Source organism: Leiobunum rupestre, chromosome 11, assembly GCF_980474605.1.
Source record: "Leiobunum rupestre chromosome 11, qqLeiRupe1.1.hap1, whole genome shotgun sequence".
NCBI lineage: Eukaryota > Metazoa > Arthropoda > Arachnida > Opiliones > Sclerosomatidae > Leiobunum > Leiobunum rupestre.
Genome location: NC_143394.1, coordinates 27,558,652 through 27,582,253, shown reverse-complemented (window position 1 = coordinate 27,582,253; position 23,602 = coordinate 27,558,652). Strand labels below are relative to the sequence as shown.

General features: G+C 37.0%; 6 protein-coding genes across 8 annotated transcripts in view; 3 read left to right on the top strand and 3 right to left on the bottom strand.

Annotated features, from left to right (window-relative positions):
- The first annotated feature begins 5,552 nt into the window (after nt 1-5,552).
- On the top strand, nt 5,553-8,298 carry LOC149922107 (mitochondrial glutathione transporter SLC25A40-like). Of its 2 annotated transcripts, none has more exons than XM_090162457.1 (11): nt 5,553-5,864; nt 6,082-6,284; nt 6,345-6,412; nt 6,474-6,604; nt 6,716-6,790; nt 6,859-6,957; nt 7,024-7,124; nt 7,186-7,267; nt 7,327-7,404; nt 7,832-8,016; nt 8,097-8,298. In XM_090162457.1, the coding sequence occupies exons 1-10, from the start codon at nt 5,765-5,767 to the stop codon at nt 7,960-7,962; spliced, it is 1,068 nt and encodes a 355-aa protein (XP_090018583.1). In that variant the 5' UTR covers nt 5,553-5,764; the 3' UTR covers nt 7,963-8,016; nt 8,097-8,298. The 2 variants fall into 2 exon arrangements, with proteins under 2 accessions (XP_090018583.1, XP_090018584.1); XM_090162458.1 differs by having other exon boundaries at nt 7,832-8,022.
- On the bottom strand, nt 8,035-9,535 carry Txl (Thioredoxin-like). Its single transcript, XM_090162461.1, has 7 exons — nt 9,270-9,535; nt 8,927-9,194; nt 8,746-8,868; nt 8,619-8,685; nt 8,468-8,561; nt 8,228-8,411; nt 8,035-8,167 (listed from the first exon to the last, which is right to left on the bottom strand). Exons 1-7 carry the CDS (start codon nt 9,362-9,364, stop codon nt 8,138-8,140), a joined length of 861 nt encoding a protein of 286 aa, XP_090018587.1. The 5' UTR covers nt 9,365-9,535; the 3' UTR covers nt 8,035-8,137.
- On the top strand, nt 9,361-12,460 carry LOC149922105 (high mobility group protein 20A-like). 2 transcript variants are annotated; one of them, XM_090162460.1, is made up of 6 exons: nt 9,361-9,826; nt 9,926-10,256; nt 10,322-10,380; nt 10,497-10,587; nt 10,664-10,879; nt 12,124-12,460. In XM_090162460.1, exons 1-6 carry the CDS (start codon nt 9,638-9,640, stop codon nt 12,264-12,266), a joined length of 1,029 nt encoding a protein of 342 aa, XP_090018586.1. In that variant the 5' UTR covers nt 9,361-9,637; the 3' UTR covers nt 12,267-12,460. The 2 variants fall into 2 exon arrangements, with proteins under 2 accessions (XP_090018586.1, XP_090018585.1); XM_090162459.1 differs by having other exon boundaries at nt 10,494-10,587.
- Nucleotides 12,461-13,612: 1,152 nt separating this feature from the next.
- On the bottom strand, nt 13,613-18,113 carry LOC149922104 (glycine receptor subunit alpha-2-like). Its single transcript, XM_090162248.1, has 7 exons — nt 17,777-18,113; nt 16,865-16,932; nt 15,828-16,057; nt 15,673-15,755; nt 15,343-15,480; nt 14,670-15,016; nt 13,613-14,520 (listed from the first exon to the last, which is right to left on the bottom strand). The coding sequence occupies exons 1-7, from the start codon at nt 18,111-18,113 to the stop codon at nt 14,311-14,313; spliced, it is 1,413 nt and encodes a 470-aa protein (XP_090018374.1). The 3' UTR covers nt 13,613-14,310.
- A 1,500-nt stretch (nt 18,114-19,613) lies between these two features.
- Nucleotides 19,614-21,254, bottom strand: Tap42 (immunoglobulin binding protein Tap42). The gene is made up of 8 exons (XM_090163614.1): nt 21,092-21,254; nt 20,910-21,022; nt 20,765-20,849; nt 20,441-20,701; nt 20,299-20,368; nt 20,157-20,233; nt 19,807-20,092; nt 19,614-19,747 (listed from the first exon to the last, which is right to left on the bottom strand). Exons 1-8 carry the CDS (start codon nt 21,194-21,196, stop codon nt 19,707-19,709), a joined length of 1,038 nt encoding a protein of 345 aa, XP_090019740.1. The 5' UTR covers nt 21,197-21,254; the 3' UTR covers nt 19,614-19,706.
- A 328-nt stretch (nt 21,255-21,582) lies between these two features.
- Nucleotides 21,583-23,602, top strand: part of LOC149922102 (protein FMC1 homolog) — a 29,395-nt gene continuing 27,375 nt past the window's right edge. The window contains exon 1 of the mRNA XM_090163615.1: nt 21,583-21,719. Coding sequence (XP_090019741.1) covers nt 21,636-21,719 — 84 coding nt within the window. The 5' untranslated portion in view covers nt 21,583-21,635. The remainder of the gene's footprint in view (nt 21,720-23,602) is intronic.

Below are 23,602 nucleotides of genomic sequence, written 5' to 3'. Positions count from 1 at the left end.
GCATGGACCGCAGTGCCTTATTTTTGCCGCAACAACGCAAGAACTACATGAACTCTCAGAGCCAAATGAATGTTTATCCGAGGAAAGACGAATTATTTCGTTAGTAACACATCATCAAATGGATTTCACGCTCCTTTCCAAATTTTCAGCGCTTAAAAAACTCATTCATATCACCGCCTACATTCTACGTTTTGTCTTCAATTCGCGAAATGCGACAGAATTGAGGATTACTGGACCTTTATCGAAGGAAGAGAACGATAAGGCGCTATCCCATTGGATTCGGGTCGTCCAAAGCAACAGTTTTAACGAAGAGATAGCTTGCCTTAAACAAAACAAGGAATTACCACGGAAAAGTAAAATCCTTTCGATGCGTCCGTACATCGATCAAGATGGGATTCTTAGAGTTGGTGGCAGACTTTGCCACTCCAACTTACCATACGAACAAAGGCATCCGGCACTGTTACCGAGACAGAGCAAATTAACAGAACTTCTAATACAACACGAGCACGAAAAACATTTTCACGGAGGTGCTCAACTACTAACTTCTGTCTTACAGAAACGTTATTGGATCGTCGGTCTTCGTGATGCCATACGTTTCCATATCAGAAGATGTGTTTCATGTGTACGACAGCAGGCAGTCACTGTAAAGCAACTTATGGGCGATTTACCACCAGCGAGAGTAAATCCTGCTCGGCCATTTTTGAAGTGTGGAGTCGACTACGCAGGACCATTTACCCTTAAACTAATGAAGGGACGAAGTCACCTCAGGTTTAAGGGATACATTGCCGTCTTCGCTTGCTTTACCACAAGATCAATTCATCTTGAACTTGTCAGCGACATGACCACCGAAGCATTTCTGGCAGCATTGAAAAGCTTTGTTGCTCGACGAGGAAAATGCTCCGACATTTACAGCGACTGTGGAACCAACTTTACAGGAGCCGATCGAGAGATGAAAACATTCATCAAATTCATAGTCTCTACAAACAACAACGATCAAGTGTCACGATGGCTCGCAGACGAAAGAATTAATTGGCACTTCAACCCGCCTGCAGCGCCACATTTTGGAGGCCTCTGGGAAGCCGGGGTGAAGTCCGTCAAGTATCATCTGAAACGAGTTCTTGGCACCATGGTTCTAAACTTTGAAGAAATGCAAACGCTTCTTTGCCAAATCGAAGCTTGCTTAAATTCACGTCCTTTAACGGCGTTAAGCTCGGATCCAAACGACTTCAATGCGTTGACACCTGGACATTTCCTAATCGGAGATGCACTCACCGCAATACCCGAACCCGATCTCACTTCTGAAAACGTCAACCGCCTGTCACGTTGGCAATTGGGCCAACAAGTACTGCAGCACTTTTGGAACCGTTGGCGAAATGAATTCCTCTCTCGCCTTCTACAACGTCCAAAGTGGACTACACCAAAACCGAATCTACGAGTCGGCGACTTGGTCTTGCTCAAAGATGAAGATTTACCTCCAACCAAGTGGAGAATGGCAAGAATCACTGAACTTCATCCAGGACAAGACAATCAAGTTCGCGTCGTAACTGTCAGAACCTCTGACAAATCACTGAAAAGACCCGTAGTTAAATTATGCCAGTTACCACTAGACTGATTTTAATTGTATTCAAACTGTTTACTAAGGGTTATTTATGTATGCAAATGTAACTTTTCGGACTTTTACTATCTCATTTGAAATTCGTTATTTCAAGGCGGGCGGAATGTTCGGTTGTACACATCGTAATTTTGTATAGTACATGTACCTATATTCGTTTTCAAATGTTTATATAGCGCACGCGCGCGTGAAAGTGAGTTTTTGGTTGCTGTTAAAAAAGGTGTTATTTTTGCGCGTGTAAAAATAAATTAACGGCCAGTTCTGTTTTGAAATAAGAGGAAAAAGGTTTACCGGTTTTTATGTCGGAAAAGTTCGCGTCTTTTATTTCGCTGTTCACGACAGAGATGCTTTCACGGAATCAACCGGGCTGGTAGCTAGACGAGAAGGCAACAGTAGCATTTAATCCTCGTCAAGGCAGAGTTCCCGAAAGCAACGCCCTAGGTGTTCCTACTGCAAACGATATGGGAATCTGACCCAAGCCCGCAGAAACGCTAAAAGAACGTCTAGAAGCAAAGGCACCGACGATGAAATCCCGACAGATCTCCTCGCTGCGAACGGTTTCGTGGCTGGTTCATCTGCAAAGGGGCTCTAGTATTTTGACTCTGGCGAAACTCAGCAAGTGACGAACGACGCCTCGAATTTCACCAGTTTTCGCACTTTCAACAGTCCGGCCACGTTACAAGTCGGAAATAAAGCTCGAATGACCGTATATGGAGAAGGGGACATTAAAATTCGCGTCAAAATCGGCAAGGCAGTTGAACACAGACAATGTCGATTTTGAAATTTTGTTGCGTGGTCCGATTATAACATTTAAAAAACCCTGCCTTTGGCAAATGCTTTTCGTTTGGCTGGCAACGAAAGTTACGACATCTGCACCACACTGGTGAACTAACACTCTATTTCGCCTAAGATTAAATGGCCGACTTTAGCTCGGCGCTAACGCGGTTTTTTTTACATCTTTAAAGCAACTTATGTTTAATTAAAGTTGAAGAATGGCTCAAAATTGCGTAATTAAATCATGTAAGAGTAAATACACAAAAGAAAACATCTTTACACAGGTTAGTGTTAGAAATAGTTTTCTTTTTACCATAATTTCCAATCGCCAAGAACGCACTAGAAAACGCGTTTCTTTCAAATCATAGAAAGCTAGTTTTTTTAAATAAAAAATGAAGAATGGTTAATTAAATATTTTAGGAGTAATTACTCAAACAAAACATATCTTTTCACAGGTTACTGTTAGAAATAGTTGTTTTACCCGCAATGATTATGAGGGAAACCGGTGCACAGTAATTGTTTATCGCGAATATCTAAGTTAATATTGTATGTACGGCTATAACCCAATTACGAACATTAGGGCCCAGCTATTTCCTAAAAAAAAATGTTGTATAAAAATTTTACATACGAGCAATCGTTGTGTTGTATTCGCGGTTTTAACGTTGTACCCATAGATATAGGAAACGTATATAAAGGTCTAGATAAAATATTTCAAAGGGAGTGAATACGGAGGTGAGAGCTAGCAGAAACGCGTAATTTCTGCAGGCTATCCTTATAAGGCGATATCTATCGGTAAGAAAGCTCGTGCTATCGTCGCGAGAGCCATTGTCTCCTGCTTAAAAATTATACTAAAAGTCACCAACAGATAGTGTCTAAAGACTACGGCCTGCGGAAAGGTCAAGCACTTAGTACTAAAATGCTAAGAGACCTCGCGCTCTTGGTCACGTGCCTTCCTCGGTGTCTGATAGGTGTCAATTGTCGGATTTTGAAATTACGTTTAGGGCGCGACACAACAGGTACATGTCTTGGGCACACAGCCCTCTATGCGTGCTTTTTTGACCATAACATGTAGAGGTATTTTAAAAGCCGTCAATTCCGTATTTTATGTTAGGCTTAGACGCCCCGAAATTTATCTAGACCTTTATATACATTTCTTATATTTATGGTTGTACCCGAAACGCGTCTTAAAATTTGGCGCCTTCGTTGACTTAAAACGCGCCCGCCGCTCTTCATGTAACCGCGTTTAAAATTTACCACCCAGCTAACTCTTGTTATTTATGCAATAAATCTCTTGAAAATGAAGATATTGTGAAGGTTGTGTGAGATAAAATGAAGGGAAAGTCAGAATAATAGGTGGGTCCAGGGCCGTAGCCAGGTTTTAGATGTAGACCGGGCGAACCGTAATTTAGGAGGGGCGAGTAGTATTCAGTGCCGTCTTTATAGATTTACTTCGAGGAACGCCAGGTAAACTATTTTTTTAATAATAAAGATAAGTTACAACAATTACTCAAAAGATAATCTATCATCTCGTAAAATAACAAAGAAATGTTGTATTTACCTTTCGAAAAATATGAAAATGAAAACCACATCTTGCTTTGTACTTATAGTTAAAACCGTTAAAGGCCGACTACATAAATTTTCGGTTTACTCTGTCTTTCACTGGAAGTAGGCTTACTTCAATACACATGTGTCATGCAGTCAGCCTACTTCCAGTGAAAGACCGAGTAAACCGAAGATTTATGTAGTCGGCCTTTAAAGAAAGTGGAAAAGACCACTAATGAATCAACAACACCTGTAAAAGGTTATTTGCCTCAGTGCCTACGTTATTCACATAGTAGACCTGATCACTAGTTAAAATAAGCTTCGTGCGCGCGGTGTAGATGGTGTTACTGTCGTTTTAGCCAAGAATTTAATCGGTAGTATGCCCATGGTCTGCCAGCCATTCGATTAAGCGTTCTAGTTTGTTATCCGATTTATATGGTGAAAAGGGGCCCCAGACTCCTTATCTGCCTATGGGCCCAGAATCTCAAAGTCCGGCCCTTTTTCCAATGCCGAATGATAGGTCCGGACTGGGATCTAAAACCGGCCCGGGCATTTTAGAAACGTTGGCCCCTACTTCCCACAAAAACACTACATTGTCATGCTGGCTAGACGGCCTCACGGCCCTATGGCCAGTCCGGGCCTGAATCTGATCATGTTTACGCTATGTAGACATAAAGCGTGACGGGGAACACTTTTCTAATTGGAAACAACTTTCTAACACTTACGGTTTTTTGGATGACCTTTAAGACATGGTTCAAGGTTATCGAAATTTTCAAAGTAGGTTTCCCCCTACACACTCTATGCGACATAAAAATTTCAAATTCGTACGTAAAACTGTTTTGGAGATATTCGCCCTGGTCCATATTTTAGTTCGATCAAAGATAATTTAGACTCGTACCCTAGATTCGAATACTGAGAGCTTTCCCATTGACGGTTTTGTTACGAAGCGTTTACCATTTTCCGGCACGTGACCTCCATTGGGCTCCATCGGTTGCGGTAAGGCCCAAACCATGGAGTGAATTTTTTCTGAGTTTCAGCGGGAAGTGGGTAAACGCTATCGGCAACGCGCGAGAGAGTGATTTCGAATCTAGGGTACGAGTTTAAATTATCTTTGGTTAGATACACATACACTTATTGAGTCCCGAGATAATACATTGATATGCCAAAGGTAAATTCAAGGACATAGAATCACTAAACACTGAAATAAAAGAATAAAAATAAAAAGTATATAGGGATAACAATTTTGACAAAATGGGGTTCAACATATATGCCAGGTCAATTAACATATACGGAAAAATACAACGTACAAAATAGACGATAAAAAGTACCAAAGAAATCTCATAGGTAACTAGAATGCTGCCGCCTACGGCCGAGCTTGTCGCCAGTTCGTTTTGAACCTTCAGCCAATGAGAGGCCGTAGAGTGGTTCCTCCAAGGAGGATAATATCCTCCTTCGTTCTGCTACAATCGCGGGAGCTAGGTGACGTCATTCTCTCTGGTGACATTAAATTCTTGGCAGAACCACTCTTTGAGCTCTGATTGGCTGAGATCTGGCTATCGTCTGCCACGGCGTTTGGTCCATTTTCCAGTTACACGGCAGCATTCTAGTTACCTATGAGATTTCTATGGTTCCATGGTGCGAGCAGGTGCGAGTTTGTGAGAAGATGACATTGTAAGCTGGCCATGGTTGATGAAAAAGCGTCTGGCATGTTGCATAACTGGAATTTGCATGATTGCATCATACGATATCTCATATCTGTCGGCCCGTGTCGGAAAGTTCATGTGGTCGATATGATACCCTTTTTAGAATTTTTCTTTTAAATTTATTACAATTACAATGAATCAAGGTAATAAATTAGTATCCAGTTATGAGAGTATAACTCCTCTTCAACAAATGATATCTTCTGGAACCGGAGCTATTTTAACGTCTCTTTTTGGTGAGATATTCTTTTACAAAGCCAAGGCTTATGTTCTTAAAATTGCGCAATTTTCTGGGTTTGTTTTGCCATATTTATATATACTTGAAATCCAATAGAAATGTAGAAATTTTGTGTCAGTTTAAAATAATGTATCCAAGAATATAATTTTCTTGTGTTTGTGTTTGATTCCCAATACTACTACACATACTAACCAAAAGGTTTTGCATTGTTACAGTTACACCCTTAGACGTTGTTAAAATAAGGCTTCAAGCTCAACAAAAGAGTTTTGCAAAACATAAATGCTTCCTTTACTGCAATGGCCTGATGGACCATTTATGTTTTTGTGTAAACGGCAATGGAAACAACACTGTTGGTGTACCTTTTTCACAATTAAAAAGGCAATGGTACAAAAGACCCGGTCATTTCAATGGCACTTTGGTGAGAATCAGTAAGAGTTGATATTAACAAAGTCTAATACCTGAGGTCCTCTATATTAAGGATGCTTTCATAAAAATTGTACGTCAAGAGGGACTAGCCTCGCTTTGGAGTGGTCTTCCACCTACTCTGTAATGAAAATTAATTGATTAGTAACCAAATATGTCTGCTCTTAATTATGAATAATTTCAGTGTTATGGCTTTGCCAGCAACTGTAGCTTATTTCACATTGTATGATCAACTTCGGGAACTTTTTCACAAGTTAAGTGGAAAGGCGCAACAACCAGCGTGGTCAGTTATAGTGGCTGGCGGTACTGCTAGAAGTAAGTTGCTTGAACATTTCATTTACTGAACATTAAAAACTTACAAATGTTATACAATTGTGGTGGGAGGATATATTGAAACATTATTTTAACAACTATTATATTCAATAGCACTAACGGTAACTGTGATAAGTCCTTTGGAATTAATAAGGACTAAAATGCAATCAAAGAAATTAAGTTATTTGGGTAAGGCTATTTTCTCTTCAAACTTACCCGATAAGTCAGTTTTCAGCACATTTTAACATTTCCTTTAGAGATTAAGCAGAACGTCAGAACTTTGATTCAAACACAAGGTTTCTTTTCTCTGTGGCGTGGTCTAGGACCCACACTGCTGCGAGACGTTCCTTTTTCTGGTTAGTTTTGGTTACTATAGTCAAACTGTGCACTTTAAGTTTTAACTTGTTTAAATTCTAATTAAGCCATCTACTGGTCAACCTATGAAACTTTAAAAGACTCTTTCAACCAACAACAACATTTGTCACTTAGCTTTAGCTTTTTCGCTGGTGCCACTTCTGGAGCGGTGAGGCGTTTAAATTGTTAAAGCCTTATGCACGTTTATTTAAATCTAATTTTTTAAACAGTTGGCATCTACCCTAACCATTCCATTTGATGTTGTAAAAACCCATAGGCAAATAGAAATGGGAGATCTTGAGAAGCTCAAAAGTACAAAATATTCTGTTTTTAGGACCGATTGTTTTTTAATTTCTATTTATATTTGCCAGTGACACCCAGACTAGTTCCAACCTACAAACTTCTTATAGATCTATATAAATCTGATGGAATTGGTGCCTTATTTGCAGGTTATTTAAATTTTTATTATATATCTTAGTACCTGATTTCTTTTAAATGTTTTAAGAGGAACCAGCTACAAGACTGAGTTTTCATGAATTATGTCAAAAAAAATTATTTTAAATAGATATTCCCAATATTTGCTCCAAGACTTTATTTAAATTAGGGGGACACTTCCTGTCAAAAACAACCTGTCATTTGCAACCCTAACTAGTAATTTTCCATTACACAACTAAAATCATAGCAGATGACAAAGTTTACCAAGGAATTGCCCTTCTATTTTATCTTGCCTAATATATTGGGAGTAAGGTGGTTTAATCTTCATAAAAAGTTACACCAAAAACATTTGGTATTATGCATATCAAAAACCAGTGAAAACTATGCTAACAGGTAACCTATGCCTCACTCCAAACTAAGTCCTAAATTTACATTTTTAAGGATTTGTTCCACGTATTATTAAAGTGGCTCCGGCTTGTGCCATTATGATTTCCAGTTATGAATATGGGAAAATATTCTTTCGCGAGAGAAATCTCAGGAAAGCCGAAAATTTAGAACTTTATAAGTTTTAAGTTAAAGAAAAGAGCAACTAATATGTTAAAATTCAGTTCTCTGTAAGAAACCAGGTAAATGTAAATATGAACTTTTCATTTGGTTTTCAATGGTGTTTATTGCTTCACGCAATTTTAACATGCTTATTTTTTAGTAGTTTTTCATAAAAAGCATAAAACAAAACAAAAAACAGCCCTAGTGACTTTCACCCTTCTTCCCCGCAACCTGAAGAAGAAGAAAAGTAATTAAATAAAAGCATTAAGTTGTTTATTTAAAAAACTATACCCTTTTAAATTCTCCCATATTGGTTGTATTAATTGGGCTTCCGATAATGGATAAATGATCAATTCTAGTTACTTCGGTTCCTCCTAAATTATTTTTGACAAATATTTGCAGATTCTGTACATTTTGAAACTTTACATAACGCAGGTTTAGCAAACTGCCATTTTTCACATCATCAGGGTTCAGCCTATTTGTAGGTAAAATATTAACCACCAAGGGAAACACTTAGTTGCAAGAACTTACTCCAACATTTGAACAGGTTCCATACTATCTGCTTTATCAAAATCAAGAGTGTTAGGTTGGTTTATAAAAAATTTCATGATTTTTGGTCCATTTTCTGAATTAGGAGACCAAAATTAGTTTTTACCCATTAAGATGCAAATTACTTTCTTACCAGGAGGAGCTTCTACTTTTATAGAATGAAGTTTCACAGCTTGATTAAACCCAATTGATATAATTAACTGCAATAAGATGGAATATTATTTAAAAAGTTACAGCTTATAAATTTGGATATTTATTACCTGTTCATCACAATCTGATTCTAAATAGCCTTGCTCCCCTGTTAAGCAAGACACAAATGGATGATTGTCAGATTCATTTAGGCACTCGCATTCATTTTTAGATATAAATGTTACAAGATCTACCTGTTAATTTAAATTCTATAGTTATTTGTATTAAGTATAATTTGGCACGTTATCTTACATGTCCCGGTACTAGTGTGTCCCCATCTTCCCCTGAATCAAGCCCAATATGTTCTTTAACAGCATTCTCTAAAGCTTGAGGGTTTGCTCCTTGTAATTGTGTCAGTTTAACTTTGTTCCTATAGAAGCCAAAAGTTGGCATAGCACGAATTCCTTCAGAGGCTGATGTCTCTTGACAGATATCAACGTCAACTTTAAGGAATAACGCCCTGGAGTATTTTTTACTTAATTCCTCAAAGAAAGGCGCTATTCGGTGACACGGTCCGCACCTGTTTTAATAAGTTCATAGCATGAAGCCTTGGCAAAAGTGATGTGTCATTCTAAGGTAATAAGTGAATATTTACCAAGTTGCGAAGAAATCTACTACTACTAGTTTAGTTCCCGCATTTGATAGTTCCGTTTGAAATCTAGCATCATCCGGAATTACTATTACAGGCATTTTGTTAAGTTTTAAGCGTTTTAACTCTTTAGGGATTATCTGCAAAACTCTTCAATTTAAAGATGTCGTCATCATATCCCAGTACGTCCGTGCCCTTTGACTCTGGTAGTTTTTAGATAGTCGGAATTCTACTAAATTTTTTACTTTAAAACCAACTTAGGGAGCCTTTGTCCGAACCATGTTCGAACTCCGTTTATGATTGAATTTGTTACGGCCAAATATTTAAAAATAGCAATTTTAAACTTTCTGTTCAAAGGTTAAATGAGTTAAATTATGATGTCCCAACAACCAAATAATATGGAAAATGGTAGTACACAGTCTCATTTGCCTCCACAACCTGGTCCACAACAACCATTACAACAAGCACCCCAACAATCTGATTGCATTTCTGATTCTCCAAATGTTGGTCCAGGGCCAGTGCCCAAACCTATTAATATGGCGCCAGAAATTGGGGATTCTCATGTATGTACATTAAAACTCATTTCGTTCTATTAATCATTGAGGCTCTGAGCCCAAACTGGGAACTAAAGTTTGTATTTTTTTAAATGTTCAAATCTTTAGGGTCAAAAGAAACGAGGTGGTGTTAATAGAGGACGTAGAAGGAAGAGACCCAGAGATGTTAATGCTCCGAAACAACCTTTAAACGGTTATGTTAGGTTCCTCAATGAAAATAGAGAAAAAACGAGAGCTGATAATCCTCAAGCTTCTTTTTCGGACATAACCAAACTTCTGGCCCAAGAATGGACTAAACTGACTCCACCTGATAAACAGAAATATTTCGATGAAGCTGAAAAAGATAAAGAAAGATATCTTAAAGAACTGGAACAGTATCAACAAACCGAAGCTTATAGAATATTTACAGCTAAAAAGCTTCAAGATAAAAAGAGAAGAGGTAAAACAATCAACATATATTTACTTCTTAATTTGATACTTAGTTTTTTCTCGTTATAAATTTAGAATTGATGGACGAATCGGAAGCGACTCACCCCACCCAAGCTAATGTTGAAGTTAATATGGTATGCAATTTTATAAAATTTTTAAGTTTAGTTAATTTTATTTATTGATGTGTGGACAATATGAAAAATAAGCGATTGGACTAATTCCACATCTCACTCTTCTTTTTCTTTAGCAGCCTATTATGGCTGAGCCAATCAGAAGAGAGGATGATTTCTCAGGTTTCGACATTCCAATTTTCACTGAAGAGTTTTTAGATCATAATAAAGGTATATAATTACCGTTTTTGAACTTAAGTTTTTTAATTAATGTTTAGTTAATAATTTGTTTCCTACACCAATATAGCTCGTGAAACCGAACTTCGCCAACTAAGGAAGTCTAATACGGAGTTTGAAGAGCAAAATGCCATCCTTAGCAAGCACATTGATAACATGAAAGCTGCTATCAGTAAATTAGAAGTTGAAACTGTGCAACAAAGAAACAATAATCTGGCTTTGCAACAACACTTAGATAATTTGAGAGCCACCTTAACAGCTAATTTCGCCAACATTCCTCTACCAGGTTAGTAATTTAGTTTTTTAAATATATTTTGAGTTATGGAACGGTTTGGCAATATGTAGGGCGTGTTCAAAAACATCAGTGAGCAATCATTATTTAATTATTAGGCCTGTGCGAGCATTCGTCTTGATTTTGAGTACTCTGACTTTGACTCGCTACGTCTTAATATATTACTCCTACGAGTACCCGAGTCCTTTGCCAAGGCTTAAAAATTATGCGAAGTGGACTTGAGTTAATAAATATTCCACAGAGTCCTTTTTTTTTTACGCGTAGTAACGGCTTACCACCATTTGAAATCCCATAATCGGGCTTTTGCAGTGGTTTTTATTTTTTATGGTTGGTTTTCCCTTTGGTTTAACGGAGATCGCGTGACTTACCAAGCTGGCATTTTTTCCGATTTTAGTTTTGTTTTTGATTTCTGCACTCTGCAGTGAAGAGAGGACTTTCCATTCTGATGGTGATGCTGCTTTAGTTTTTTACAATAGTCTTAAGAATTTAAGACTTTTAGTTAACTTCTAACTTCTATGAGTCTCATAGTAGTTAGAAGTGGTTCGGTATGGTTAAGACTCGAACTGGGCTCGACCAGAAAATTAAGACTCTAATAGACTAGAACTAATTATTAAGGACTCGAGTACTTGGGAAATGGACTCGAGACTCGTGAGTACAATTCGCCGAGACTCTACTCGAAACCATAAAAAGAGGACTCTAACACCCCTATTAATTATCTACAACTTACGTTTCACATCAGAAAAACCAAATAGAGGTAGGGTTTTTTATGGTGTTCTATCCCACCCATATTTTAAGACACTTGTGACTGGAAAAAGAATGTTTAACAATATTTGGTGACAAGACCTCTTCAAAGAAAACTAGCATACACAACAGATTCCTAATTGATTTTATTTACGGAATGTACATATAGGCTGGATTTCCTTCAATACTTTCTCACAATTGGCCCATTAAATTCTGATAAAATTACCTACTTAGGCTCCTGAGGGTTTGTGGTCTTCAATGACTTAATTATGCCTCTTATTGATGTCTTACTATGCTGCTCTTCAAAATGCCTTTTTCAGTACCATATTTTCACGCCTTCATAATTTATTTTTAAGAATTGGCAATGATGTGACCCCAAAATTGTCATAATGGCAATTTTATGGTTGGTTGGTTGGTATTAGAACCACCCCCCTCATATCTGGGCCTGTAATTGAATGGGGTATTCCATTTAAAAAAAAATATATATTGTTGTTTAGGAACAAACGAGCTTCCATCTTTGGAAACTATAGACTCGTACATGGCCAAACTTCACACCATGATTCTCGATTCGCCGCAAGAAAATGAGAATTTGATCTCAACTGTGCGTGAAATTGTGGGTCGGTTAGATTACCAAGGATGATAAACTAAACGTAGTAACTTTTTCAAATGTTTTGTTGCCCTCCCTTTATTAAATTTTGTTAGAAATCTGGAAAACAGTCACCCCAGATTGTTCTAATCAAATTAAAAGTTCATTTCCTTAAATGTGTTTAAATGTAAGCAAATATGTATATAAATGTTCATTTTTTCTTAAATAAAATGTCAATTTCAGAATTTTTTCGACATTTTATTTTATTTAAAACGCTACAGTTTAATATATATCTGGTATTAATTGAGTAATACTCGATCCAGAGGTAGACCATGTGTTTCATTGAGTTACGAATAGTCTAACTAAAGTTCCTAACCATCGGTAGCTTCCACTTGCTCTGATAAAGTTGATTTTTAAACATATGCATATCATTAGGGATTGTATTAGTTACATCATAAGTCTATAATATTATTCTATAAGTGTATCACTTTGGGGAATATTTTACTAAGAACTAGTAACGAAGTGACGTTATCACAAGAAGGAAATATCCTCCTAGCAGGCTAGCAAGGCGCTGTCAAAGGCTACGAGTGATGCGTTAGCAAGCGGACGCCAAACTGCGATGAAGCCCGTAATGCAGTCTGTCTTGTGACTAGCTCTCAGTAAAACTTTTACATGTGAAGAATAACAAAACTAACAATATTCTACACTTATGGTTACATGTACAGTGTAGCCGCCGTATTTTACATTTTCTGATCGGGTGCCCACAAGTTTTTTATTTGCCTTATTTTTGTCGATTTTTGCTTTGAGATCCACATACCTTTCTGAAATTAAGTCCCAATTTGAATTAAATATATATTTTTGGTTAAGCCATAGCCTATTTTTGGTACGTTTGTAGTCGCATAAAAAAATTAATTTTAAATAGTTATTTAGCGTATTTGTGTGACCTAACAATTAGGGTACGCACTGTGTGTGTGTTTTTTTTTTAATTTAAAGAAGAAAGGGCTGATTGAGTCTGAGAAGACCGCGAGCCCGGCGAAGACACCATCAGGGCGAGATATGTGTAACGGCCGCGCCAACGGGGGGATACGTGGGGATCGGGTTGGGGACACCCGTGGCGGAAGTATTCCAACCACCCGTTGGGGGATTGATGGCCGTCCTCGCAGGGATTACAAGAGTGAGCCACTACTACCGGCTACGCATTGTGGTTATATTTTGAATTTAGTAACAATTGAATATTAAGACATTCGCGCCATCTAGTAAGCTTTAAATTGCACGAAATTTCTCCGATTTTTCTTCGACGGTTAAAACATGAACTCTATACCAATAGAAGGTTTTTTGTCTCGTTCATTTATTATTTATCTATTTTTTATGTAGTAAAAATTATTGTTATAGAGCGCTTATTAAGTTAATTGAAGTATTGTTATTAATAAACAGGGTGATTGAGTTAGCATTGTTATGGATTTTCTTTGTGGTAAATTGAATTCTTAGTGCGCTAATTCGGTTAATATATTGTTCGTTAGTTAATTAAGAAAACACCCCTTAGGGTAAAAAATACTCTTAGGTCTTAAGTTAATCAGTTCCTCAGAGAGACTTTGAAGGGGTGCCATCTAGGAGCAACAAACACATCACCCCACACAAGGAGAAAGCAGATAGCCTTTAAACACGCTAACGCAGTGTTGTGTACAAATTTCATTGGACGAGCCTTTACGCTGCACGTTTTATGGAAAGCGTCTAGCCAATGAAAATTGTACACAAGAAAATAGACGACTTTTGACCTGTTGCGTTCTTCTTGTGTGTGGGGCTGTGTTTGTTGCTCCTAGGTGCCACATTCTTCATGATACCCAAGCTACGGCCATCCCTACAGAACCGCGCTGAATACTAAAAAGAATTGTTACATGAGTGTAAAATTTCTAAAATAGTAAAGTCATCCGGTGTTTAGTAGTGGTACCAGGTACGGTTCCAGATTTGAGCATAGTATTTATCCGACAGCGAGCAGATACCGATAGTTATACTATTCCCAATTCAATGATGTGTACTTGGCCTATTACATAAACGTATTTCCCACTATCCTCCCATAAATACCGTTAAAATTTGCATATTATTGAGCCAAATAGAGATAGTAAAGCCAGTAAATCAGATTAAAGCAGAAAAAAACGCTAGGGAAAGTATAACGGCTCATACGATCGAGTTTAGTCGCGCGTTTTAAATTTCGGTCGCGTCTCGATTTCTCTTTTTTGGCGACGTAGTCGGCCGTTTCCTGTAGAATGCCTTCTATTGGCCGTATTTGCGATTCCACGGTCTTCACCCACTGGACAGAAAAGAAAATAACTTAAAAAGTTAAATAGCCGTAGACGTAGTCTTTACGATTTTCTCGCGGATCAGCCTATCGAATTTAAGCCTAACTTTCTTTCCAAACGTAAGTAATAAATATCCCTTAAAAGCAAAATTTTATCTTACTCGGAAAACGTTGAAAAGTTCCAACGAGCAGTTAGGCAAACCCCCGAGCTTGCAACGGGATAAGTAGTTGACCATGGCGAACTCTAGCAAGGCTGCGAAAACCATCACCGAACAGACCCCGATCCAAATGTCCACCGCTTTTACGTACGAGACGGGTGGTATTTGACGCCTTATTCCCGACGCGACGGTGGTTAAAGTCAAAAGGGTCGTGACCCCGAGGGTGGTTCTGGCTGGGGTCGCGTCCACATTCAGCCAGAATGACACCCAAGATATGGTGACAATTAGGAAAGTTGGAAGATAGGTGTTGACCAAGTGAAAACCGTTTAGCCGTTGAATAGTGAAAGTCGCGTTTCAAGGTACCTTGAAAGAAACGCGATATTAAGTTCATTCCCTACTTGAAAACTCTTAGTTTTTGGACGTGGAAAGTGAACTGTCGAGAACCATTGTGCCAAAAATGTTAAATAAGTTTCGAGCGCTCCGGAGACGCGCTTGATTTTAAAAGTACACTTTCTGCCTGTCGAATAACTTTGCGTTTATGATCCTCGACTGAAATCGTTGATTCGAAATCCCAGCGGAACACATTCCACGTCTTCAATGGAAAGTTCGCGTTCCATTGACGCAAGTATAAAGCGTGGCTCAGTGTTTCGAAAGACAAATTTAAGAGATTAATTACCAGTAATGACGAAACTTTTCAAGTATGGCTGACTCTTGATAACTTCGGATAAATAGTAATCCGGTATTTCCATGCGATGGTCCAGTATTATAGCTCGATTCATCCATCTTAATTTGACGATTTCCGACGTGTACGACGCTGTGATGGAGAGACGCAACGACTTTAGTAAAAATCCTAAATGTGGGCCTGTCCCTGAGCACCGGCGCTCCGCGTGTGGAATACTTCTACAGGCGTTCTTAGGTCAAAATAGACTAAAATCACTAAATCCAGGGATTAATTTATAATCGGGCAATAATATTCAAATTTATGCTATTATTTTTAATCACTTACATGAGCCCATAACAACCTGACACTGTTGTTTGTCCAATGGATAGTTTTGAAAGTTCATTTGGCACGATAGTTTTAAGGCTAGTCTAAACCATTAAAAATTATCTTATTCTTTTAATATGGCTGATTACTTTTGTAAGAGCGCTTTCGTACTATACCTTGTACTGTAAAGCACTTCCCCGTGAAGTCCCAATTTGATCAGTAGATTCGGGTTCGAAACAGCTTGAAACTTGGCTTCCTTGACGTTGCGAAAGTACAAATCGGGTCTCCATATTCGAGATATTAAGTATTCGCCGTTGAACACGACTGATTTTTTAATTCCGAAACGCTCCAAAGCCAATCTGGGATCGACCCAACTTTGTCGTAGATAGATATCCATATTGTAGTCCTATTTTGTTCAAGTTATAACGAACTGAATTATATTAGGAAATTAAAGGAAGTATAACCTTAGCAAGAAAATTCAAGCTTCAGTAAATACATACTCGTGACGCTACAGTCTAGAACGTTGTAAAAATTCAAATTTCTCATTCCGCTGCTGTGTGCATAGTAATATCGTTGGGAGGTATACGCTCAGGGTTGGCACTTTATATATTTAAAAAAAAATCAAATAAATCGATTTTTTTAATTAAATTGTATTTTTATTGATTTTTTTATTTTAATGGATTTTTTAAAATAATTTCTTTTTCAAAAATACTATATAAAAATTGATTTACATCAATGATTTTTTTGAAAATTTAAATCAGCCAACCCTGTATACGCTGCGGTAGGATTTTTTACTACATTCTAGACTGTCGCGCAACGGGTGAGTATTTGTGGAAGCTTGCACATCCCTTCTAGGGTTATACTCCCTTTAAAGTAAAGTTACCCAAAAGCGCTTGAAAAAAAGGCTGAGTCAAATTGCCATTCCGTATATCTGTTATCACGATTTAGAGATGGGGAGGAGCTACCTGAAATTCGGGCCGAATTATTCAAATGATTCTTTGTCCCTTTAAGCTACTACTATACCCAGTCGGCACAAATTTGCTTTTTAAGTTTTAGGTCTTCTGATAAATTTAGCTCATATGCCGAATCATTGAATGTTAATGTAGTACTAGTCTTTGTATTTTTAAAAAGCTGCGTATTATTTCTTTGCAATACGAATGGCACCATTTTGATTAGTTATCGATTGACTGAGTAATTTGTTTTCGCAACTTACCATATCAGCAGCGCTGACTGATCCTATCGTGTTAATGTACATATTGACGAGTACGACGGTTGGCAATTCTAAAATTAACCATATAAATAAAGGCTTATAGAATTAGTTGCAAGGCGCTAACTCGACACTTTATGGTTTAAATCGTTTGTCTAATTCCCGTTTGTCATACCTTGTCTCCCGTTAAATATATTTTGAATAGTAGATTTGACGCGCTTAAAATAAAGGTTAAGCCTATTTGCAAGAGTAAAATTAGTTGTATTTCTTATAATAATACCTCATATACCTACTAAAAAATACGTCAATTTACATTTACCAAGAAGTGAAACATTCGTATTTTCAATTAGTTTTATCAAAAGTGACATCATTACCAAAAGTGTGTTAATCGGACCTATTTCCTAATTAATGTTACGATCTAAATACAAGTTGGGAGGGGAGAATGGAAAATACGCCTTGGGGAGGGAAGGAAGTTAAAACCAACAAATAACGCCTCTTACGTCGTTAGTGAGGAACGGAGGAACTAAGTAGCACCTGGTAGCACTGGTCAAAGTGTATTTTTTTATTTTTCGTCGTTCTGTGGAGATGCTATCGCCATCTACCTACGATATAATACCATAGACTAAAAAATATCCAGAAAGGCGACAGTAAATAGTCTTTTATGTTGTCGATCTCGAGTCGAGCATTCATTAAACCTTTAGCATATGAAAGTACAGGGATTGTCACACTTTTGGTAATTATGTCACTTTTGGTTTTATTCAATCAAAAGTATGCGCGTAAAACTTATTACCTTTTAAAATTTTAAAACTCGGTTCTAAAATTGCCGGTTCGCGTAAGTGTGCCCAACACGTTGTGGAAATATTTTCTCCATTCGCGCGTGGTTGACCTAAATATATGACAGAATTGATAAAAACTTACTACTTCCGTAAGTAGGCCAGGCTCGCTGGTCGTAATCTCTAAGCATCTGATCCAAGAATTTCATTTGAAATCTTTCTCTGAATTTATTATTTTCCAACTCTTTTTCTCCGGAATTTTCTTGATCGAAAGGGTTCGACTGTCCATATTCGAACGTGGGTGTTGACAGCGTGCGTCCGTTATAATCTGCCGTAACACTTTCCGTTGGGTTCTTCGTCGGATCCAGCAATTTGTCAACGCTAGCGTCGTAGCTCGGACCGTTTAGTTTACCGCGGTCTTTGTAATCCTCGTCACTATTCAGTTGAAAGCGACTCTTTAAAAAGAAATGTAGGTCTTCCATATCGATGGACTAAAACATATTTTACGAATCGATTGAAGTATGATTGGGCGATACCGATTATAAAGTTTTACCGATAATGGATTTAGAATCAAAATGAACTGCTAATAAATTATGTTATAGTTTAAATTAAAAACCAGTGTAAGAAGTTATTCTTCGTTAATTCTCTTGTAGCAATTGAATATTACCACATCGGTTCAGCTATCGGTTTAATATCGGACAAATTTTGATATGTGACCAAAAATTGGATACTGATCTATTTTGGAGCAAATATCGTATTTATTACTTACCGCGAATGATCAATTTCGATGGATTCGTCAGATAGGGTTGTGTGCATTATCTCCTTCATGTTTCGCGAACAGTTCGCGTCCTTTACAAGGATTATCCATAGTAAATAAATTGACCAAAGATTGGGATAGCTACGATATCCCATACTCTAACGTCAACATAGAGTCGTTATATGAGACTCACACTTACCTAATAAATCTAATGAAGTGAAAAGACAGGCATTTGCATTTAGGTCTAAATCTTGTTCGAGTAGTGGTTCCCATTATTTAGTGCTCGTAATATGTCAGCCCAAGGAATCAAAATTGCGAAGTCATTGTCAGACCAAATATACAAATATAGTATTTAAATGTTGGCGACCCTCTTATAAGTTTATAATCGATTGTAATTTTTATAAACATTCAGGAGAATCAATTACATAACTGTTATATTTACAGCCGTATAGACAGTGGCGTAGCTAGAGGGGGGGTCGCCCACACCGGGTGCCACCCGTTTTGGGGGTGACACCCGACTGTGAAAAAATAAAAACTTACACAAACTAAAGAAATTTCAAAAAACCATTTTACACGTTTTGACTAGTAAGTAGCACACCATAATATCCGCCCAGGGTGCCACCCATGCTAGCTATGCCACTGCTTCTATTGATTTTTCTTTAAATAAAGTTGGTTGTGAAAGTTAGTGAAAACACTTTTTTCTACACTTACTTTGTTTTTGTAAATTCATTAAAAGTTTAAATCTAACCTTGAACAGTTCAACATTGCAACTAATTTTCAAGCCAAACCAATATTGTTCTATAAAACACTGCTAAATATACATGACAAAAACATGCATTAACCACAAAGATATTGACTAGTGTTGTATGTCGGAAAATGACCGAGGCCTTTTTTCCCGATTATTTTTCGTATTTTTCCGAAAAAAATAAGTTTTCATTCCAGGATTAGTCTAATATATTGTTTTCAAATTTAAATAAAGCAACATTTTCGCCTCATTTTTTCGAATCTGAAAGTAAAACTAAACCTCCAACTAGTTTAAACTGATTAACAATGTTACACTATTAAAGTTTTGTAGTAGGTTTACTGATATTAGACATTTTATATCGATAAAAAGTTAAAAACATCAAAAACCGTTAAAAAGTAATTTATGTTCCAATTTTTAATTTTTCCAATTTGCGGAAATTTTTCTGTATTTTATTTTTCCGGAAAATTAACAACACTAATATTGACATTTATGACATAAACGAGTTTTTATTCTGTATATCAAAATTATCAGACATATTTTACAGTAAATGTATTAAAATTAAAAAAAAGATGTTTAGCCCATATTTTTTCGGTTTCCCCAACCTCTTCTGTGTTCTAGAAAGAGACAAGTAAGGATTTAAACACTAATAATTCTTCCTAGAGTGGTAACTAACCATCTTTCCAATCATCCCATTCCCTAGCTCTACGCAATTCATTTTGGTCTTCTCTTTCGTCCTTTTCTTCTTTCTCCTGAGCTTCTAAATCTAATTCATCTTTGGCCCTTTGCGGATCCTCAGCCCATTTCTGCATGCTAAATCCAGTCGGATTTTCCTCCGCCTTATGGTCTCCGTAACGTTGGGCATAAAATTCATCCACCGTTAAGATTGGCCTACTAGGATAGCCGATTCCTAATACCTTTTTCTGAATCTCATTTCGTGCTATTATGATTGGTTTCAAAGGCTTAAAAATATAATTTTGTAATTCATTATAATTATTTTGGGTTTCTTAAAATTAAAATTAATACTTTGTGGGTTGGAACTTTATTTGCTGTTTTCCCAGACGCTTTCATTTCCATCATTAACCGTACTAGTGGTTTTTCCTCTATTAAAATAATTTGAGTATAAATAATTGAAATTTTTTAAAATCCATTTAAATTTTTCTTGTACGTTTAATGCTTTCTAGTTCATCTAAGGCTGTGTAAATCCATGTATTTAACATAACCTCGTAAAAATCCCGCTAAAAGAGACCTAAGGTTTAAAATCTAATTTTAAATCTGTTTCTTTTCATTAATGACAGAGAAATTCTTACAACTCTTTCTTCATCTAATTCCTCGTTGTCCATTCTTTTCTGTAACTCTGCCCGTCTTTGTTTCAAATCTTTTAGTTTTTGGAACCTTTCTATTTTGGCATTTCTGTCCACCGCAGCTTTCTCTAATGATTGTAAACTGTTCATAGTTTGATGTATTGGTTTATCATCTGTACAAACAGTATCTCCGTCCATATGGTTAGGAATTTTGGCATTAGTGAATCCATATAAATTTAACCTTCTCAGATAGTCAAAGAAATATATCTATATAACAAATTTAACAATTAAATCTGTACTAGTAAATGGGAAAAGATTTTAATTGTATACTTCAGCCGTTTCTAATATTTCGAGTCTTTCACGGTTGGATATCTTAGTTGTAAAGCTACCAAGCAGGGCTGGTAGTAATAAATATCTGTGTAAAAGAATCTTAGTAACATAGTTAAAAGTTTTACATTTCAATGTAAAACTGTACTTCAAATCTGGCGTAGATATTTCTTCAAGTGCTTCATTTATGCTGAATAATGATAGCTCACTAACCATATGTGTAGATTTTTCTAAAAGCTTAATTCCATTAGCAACTTCGTCCTTTATAATAAAATTAAGTAATGTAAGACCAAGGCCCACGTGTAAAGTTCAAAAATTTCAATGTTTTACTTGATATTCCTTGCTGTTCATAGCGTGTTGCGAATTTTCAAGTTCATTAAGTATATTTAAACCCTTTTCGAAGCAGTTTGATAGAGAAATATTTTTATCGTCCATTGTAAAAATATTGACTTTTCGAAAAGACGTCTTTAACTTTCATTACACAATTTTTGTTTTTTTTTTTCAAAATAAGAAAGATATTTATTTGGTGCCTATGACAGCGGGGTCTTCGCACCACACACTCCAAAATTACATAAAAGGACTTAGCACCAGAACAAAGAAGAGGAAAAATTAAAAAACAAAAACGAAAATAGAAAAAACTGACAACAGACGAAATCTAATGACAGCCAATTAAAAAACTAGGCAAAACAAAGGTAGGAACTTAACATTAATTGATTTTCGCCACTTTAAAAATGTCACAAAGATCGTTAATAATCGCCAGGTCTTTTTGTTTTTTTAGCTTGTCAGGGTGGCCGATAGATGGCTGGACGCTCTTCTCAAAGTTTCATTTCCCGTAGCTAAGCCGTGACCTCGTTCTTTCGGTTGCAGTTTTGAAATGTCTGCTGCAGTTAACACGCCGAAAGCTGCCATTACTTCTTTTCGTATAATTGCTAAGGAATTAAGAATTATCTTTCCTAATGTGAGTTTGCACTTATTTATTGTTAGCTATAGTAATAGTTTTTTAACATTAGAATAAGTTTTTGCTTTTGACATGTGAATGTCAATTTATGCCCTTAGAGGCTTGATTCCTGATGACCAAAAGCCTACTATATATTAATGAAATGGAAGATATTATGAAAAGTCGAAATAACTTTAACCAAAAGTCAATATTTCTTTGTAAGGAGTCATGTTGACTTTTGCTTGAATTTGAAATGTTCGGAGTTACTATAAATGATCCTTGCCACCTGGTCAGTGGTCGAGACGTATACATTGAAATTAATATTATGAAATTTTGAACTACAGATTTAAGTTCTTGAGCATTGTAGCTTTCCACTTAAAACTAGACCACATGCGAAATGTTAGTAACAGGGCTCCCAGAGTGCCTATAATACCTATAAATTCCTATGTTTCCAAATTGTACCTTTAAATCCCTATAATTTTAAAAATTATCATTAGATAGCTGCTGAAATGCTTACGGGAAATGTACTAAACACACTAACTTAAAGGAAATCTTAAAAAATCATTTAGCGGGTGTCTAACTTTACAATAATTGTCTAGGACTGGGGTCAACACTTATTTCCCGGGATACGGTAAGCAGCATTATGGCATTCTTATGGAATCTTATAATAAAAACAAAACACAAATTATGGGGAAGATATTCTTATATAATCCTATTCTTTTCAAGAGATTTTTGCCTATAACTTCCTATATTTTCTGTGTTAAGTTCTTACAATTCCTATTCTCTCCTTGCTCGTCGCGTCATAGGCATACGTCATAGCTACGCTCCGCCTGAAAAACGCCTCCATGACCTTTCACCATGAATGTATTCATTTCAACCATGAATATCGAACTATATCATTACCCTTCCTACCATCTGGGGCTAAGATGGGCGGTGCCTTTCTGCGTTTTATGTAATCACTTGAGCCAATCAGGAGACAGACATTTGTCATTGACTCGATCCACAAAACGTTTTCGGGATTGCGCGATTTCACCGGCGAAGAAAATGACTCGTGATTCTTAGAACAAGTTGGCAAGCCAAAATATACCTTTCCTCGGAAGAGTTTTTAATTTTCAGTGAAGCGTAACTGTATCCGTGGTTCTGCGGTAGAACGCTCACCTGTCGTTCAAGAGGGATCGGGTTCGAATCCCGGCCGATAAAAAAATTATACTACACCCAATGACAAAAAGAGGGCGCTTTTGGAAAAACCTTTTCCCTGATTCTAAGAAACTGCGTACGCAGTGATTACCCTTTGCCCCGAAAATGCGAACGCGTTCGCAGGCCTGACAGACAGACCCACAGACAGACACGGTGGTTGTATAATCCCTCCTAGGGTACAAAGTCCCCTCGGAGAGGTAAAAATACCTCTACTACTACAAAATCAATTGATAATCATAAATAAAGGAATTTGTTATTCATATTCTTACCTATTTTCGTTCAATCAAAAAGATTTGTATTAAAATTTTAGAAACAAAATTTAACGCTAAGCCTTGGCACTGAAATCTAGTCAAGTTTCAAAACGTTGCCCTTCAATACAATTTTTGAGCGGCGGCGCGTGACCGACGTCATGATAGCTAAGCCCCTCCCATCCTAGCGACTGAGGTCAGACTACCTAATTCAGTTCGATATTCATGGTTGAAATGAATACATTCATGCTTTCACTATGTCACGAATCACTTGGCAAAGACCACGTGACCATATTAACTGCGAGAAAATAATAACGTGACCACCATTGGCGTTACCATGGCATACACTCTAAAGATTTATATACCCCCGTACCGTAATTAAATACATCCCGGGGGTTCGTTACCATGGCAACGAAAATAGGCCACACCAACGTGCAAGCTACGAATATTGAAAAAATA